At 36.0% G+C, this 3804-nt stretch overlaps 2 protein-coding genes across 2 annotated transcripts in view; both read left to right on the top strand.

The window, feature by feature from the left end:
• LOC107680147 (CMRF35-like molecule 3) overlaps positions 1 to 998 on the top strand; it is a 5996-nt gene extending 4998 nt beyond the window's left edge. Inside the window, exon 6 of the mRNA XM_016475930.1 lies at positions 979 to 998. Within this exon, the coding sequence (XP_016331416.1) occupies positions 979 to 998 (20 nt within the window). The remainder of the gene's footprint in view (positions 1 to 978) is intronic.
• Positions 1 to 3804, top strand: part of LOC107679791 (ras-related protein Rap-1A) — a 14913-nt gene that overhangs the window by 2795 nt on the left and 8314 nt on the right. Inside the window, exons 2-5 of the mRNA XM_016475456.1 lie at positions 1638 to 1715; positions 1854 to 1922; positions 2020 to 2076; positions 2168 to 2308. Coding sequence (XP_016330942.1) covers positions 1659 to 1715; positions 1854 to 1922; positions 2020 to 2076; positions 2168 to 2308 — 324 coding nt within the window. The 5' untranslated portion in view covers positions 1638 to 1658. The remainder of the gene's footprint in view (positions 1 to 1637; positions 1716 to 1853; positions 1923 to 2019; positions 2077 to 2167; positions 2309 to 3804) is intronic.

Raw genomic sequence — 3804 nt, 5'->3', positions numbered from 1 at the left:
GTGTGTTGTTCCCCCCCCCCCCCCGGAAAAAGCATGTTAAAAAGGCTTTACAATTTTAAAGTTGACAGCGCTCTCTGGGAAACAGGCAGTGATTGACAGCACTCTTGTAAAATGGCATCAGTCATTGTCATATACAGTACATTTTGTGCTGTACAGTACTCTATGTACTGGGGGGAAATATGATCTAATCGAAGCAAATATGATCTAATTGAAGACTGTAGCTGTATGTAGATAACCAGGTCCTGTAATGATTGAGATGAATCAAGACAACTTACCGTGAGTATCCAGTATCCTGAGATTTCTGCCAGAATGATGAACAAAATCTCAGGGAGCGTAAATGAAAACTTCAGAAGTGTAAATGAAAACTTTGGAAGCGCATTTGTAAGTACAGATCAGCGAAAGAAAGAGGAGAAAACTGTTAGCAAAACATGCAGTGTATTAAAAACGAAGTCAAATATTTTGCCTGCGATTTATTTATTTTTCAGTTTTAAAGACATTTTATTCAGTTTCACTTTATATTTTCATAAGTTTCTTGAAAAGTTACATTCATTTTTATTAGCACAAAAGTAATTCCATAGGACAGGATGACAAGGTAGTTGACTAGTGGAAGGTTTTGATGTGTATGGGACTGTAGTAAAGTCACCAAGAAATCATGATGATTTTTAGGGAATATTTGTCTTTCATAAATGATAATTGCATGGATTGTGCACTCAACAACATTTCTTCTCTGATGCTGGATGGAACAATCATTCCTCTCCTCCAGTGACGTGTCACCCACATGCAATCTCAGCAATTACAGTAGCAAAGAATTCCTGATGGACAAAATCAACTAATACCTTATATTTTCCTCATTCAAGAAGCCGTTTTTTATCTGATATGCATCACAATAGAAGATAAAATGCTTTCATAATTTTCATTTAATGCTGACTTTAACTTTCCTCAGTGTTCAGAATGTTTTAATTGAGCCTCTTTTTCTAGATTTGATTGCTTCAGGCTGAATGAACTGGTGCATTAGCATAGCATCAGTTGGATCTCCTGCATGCAGTAGATAAGCTTTGGTTTGGTCATTTTGAGTGCATTTGCATCCTTGATCACAGTGGAATTTAAAGTGCACTCTGAATGATCTCAAATAGCCCTGTAAAACATTTGCTGGGAATGTGCATAGCTGTAATGACAGTGCTTTAAAATAATTTTTTAAATAAGCAATTTATCAAAGAGTTATTTTACCATGCAAACTTTATAACTAAAGCATGCTATTTAAACATGGCATGAAATGGAAGTTGTGGTCGTCTTTTCTTTAGTATTGTGAGTGAGGGTGGTGCTTGATGTGTTCCATCTGGAAATTGTTGGTACACGTGATCAGAGAAAATAATTTTGGTTTCATGGTGAATTCAGAGCAACACTAAAAAAAAAATCTAGATTTAAAATAATGTAGGCAACAGGGCGCTGTATGACTTCATACCTAGTAAGCCATGAAAATCTTTATAAAATAGTGGTATAAATATGGTTAACATTTATGGTTTTGGAAACCTCAGTGTGCTAAGCACGTCCTAAGAAGACCAGAAGCCTGTTGAGAGCTTCAAACCTTGCACTGATGAATGATAAGTGTGTGTATGTGCTGTGATTGAATCTAACAGGCCTCAACAGAGAGACCCACAATGCGTGAATATAAGCTTGTGGTCCTGGGCTCTGGAGGCGTGGGGAAGTCTGCACTGGTAACTTCAGCATTATTAAAGTCTACACATTACTGTATTATAAATGGGCAGTATCTGAATGTATCTGTAGTGTTTTTCTCTCTAGTCTGTATTTATTCAAGATTTATTTGGAATGATTGAGATTCTGGTCTTTTACAGACAGTTCAGTTTGTACAGGGAATATTTGTTGAAAAATATGATCCCACAATAGAAGACTCGTATAGAAAGGTAAGTAAACCATTTTGGTATAGCTGAATAATACTCCATATAGGATTATACGCTAATGCAGTACTGACACCCTCTCTGTTTTTTTTTTTTTTTTTAGCAAGTTGAGGTTGATGGGCAGCAATGTATGCTAGAGATCCTGGATACTGCAGGCACAGTGAGTTTAATATAATGCCTGAACTCATCTGGCCAATTAGTTAATTAGTCTTCCATGTGAACTCAATAGATTATTGATTGTTTGCCTACAGGAGCAGTTCACAGCGATGAGGGACCTGTACATGAAGAATGGGCAGGGTTTCGCTCTGGTTTACTCCATTACAGCACAGTCCACCTTCAATGACCTGCAGGACCTACGAGAGCAGATTCTGAGAGTGAAGGACACAGAGGATGTGAGTCACTTAAATAATAATTCATTAACAGTATTATTATTAGTGGCAAATCACAAATCATTATTGTTAATAACAATAAATTATTATTTTGTAAAAAATAAAATGATCATGAACTGCTGTCAGCCATAGCAAGTTCTAACCAGCAAAACAAATAAAGCACAAAACTGATTTGATTTTACTGAGACAAGAGCTTTGAGACATGCATGAAATTTGCAGAAGCTGTATTCACATTTTGGCACACCACACTACTTTACCAGAGCCCCCACATTTTGTATTTACAGCTCTTGCTCATCAGGGATTGCAATTTCAGTTCTCTGAGCATTAAGTATGCATATACACTACTGTGAAATGTTTGGGGGTGGGTACGATTTTATTTTATTTTTTTGAAGGAAGTCTCTTACGCTCACCAAGACTGCATTTATTTTAGCAAAAGTACAGTAAAACAGTAATATTGTGACATGTTATTTCAATTTAAAAGAACTGTTTTCTATTGTAATATAGGCCTATTTAAAAATGTTATTTAGTCCTATGATAGCAAAGCTGAATTTTCAGCAGTCATTACTCCACTCTTCAGTATCACGTGATCCTTCAGAAATCAGTCTAATATGTTGGTGATCAAGAAACATTTCTTGTTAATATCAGTGTTGAAACAGTTGTGCTACTTAATTTTTATTATGAAAATTGTGTTGCAGTTTTGTTTCAAGATCCTTTGAATAGAAAGTTTCAAAGAACAGCTTTTATTTGAAATGGAAATCTTTTGTAGCATTATAAACATGCCACTTCTGAACAATTTAATGCATCCTTGCTAAATAAAATCATTAATTTCTTAAAAAAAAAATTGCATTGACCCCTGTTGGAAACTTTTTCCTCATCGAAGCAGAGACCAGGAGACGTTGGGATATGTTTCATACAGAAGTCACTCTTTATTGAGGACTCGAGCGTCGCTGCAGTCATCCAAGTCTGACTAACGTAGTGTTACATTGTAGTTTATATAAATTTTAAAGGGGGCGGGATACATTCCGTAGAGGTGGAGACAATCTAACCCATAGCATGCAAATGAAGTACAGGAATCAGCCCGACACAGGCATTTTCCCAGCCTTGATCTAATCAGTATAACAGTGTCATTCAATGCATAGGTGCTGATCCAATCAGTCTGACAGTATCGCCATACTTTCGCATTATCACAGAGACAAAGGTACAGCTGTGCTTTGAGCTTAAAAAGCCAGATGGTCAGGAAGAGCATAAAGACAAAAGGTCATTATCTCAGACACCTGGGCCTCTTGATTTGATCTCCTTAGAAAGGTCATCCTTTTTTTACCTCAAAATGTAAAACACAAGGTACATAACTTTTTCAGTATATATTCTATTACATTGGAACCTAGATTTAACATTTTATAAATTTGTAATACAACAAGTGCAAACCAGTGAAGTAACAACAGTGCAGATATAATGATTTGTAGTGCAAAAGAGCTTATTTAGACTGATTAAAGTGACAG

Source organism: Sinocyclocheilus anshuiensis, unplaced genomic scaffold (genome assembly GCF_001515605.1).
Source record: "Sinocyclocheilus anshuiensis isolate Anshui unplaced genomic scaffold, SAMN03320099.WGS_v1.1 scaffold13, whole genome shotgun sequence".
NCBI classification, from domain to species: Eukaryota; Metazoa; Chordata; class Actinopteri; order Cypriniformes; family Cyprinidae; genus Sinocyclocheilus; species Sinocyclocheilus anshuiensis.
This window is presented reverse-complemented; position numbering and strand designations above follow the sequence as displayed.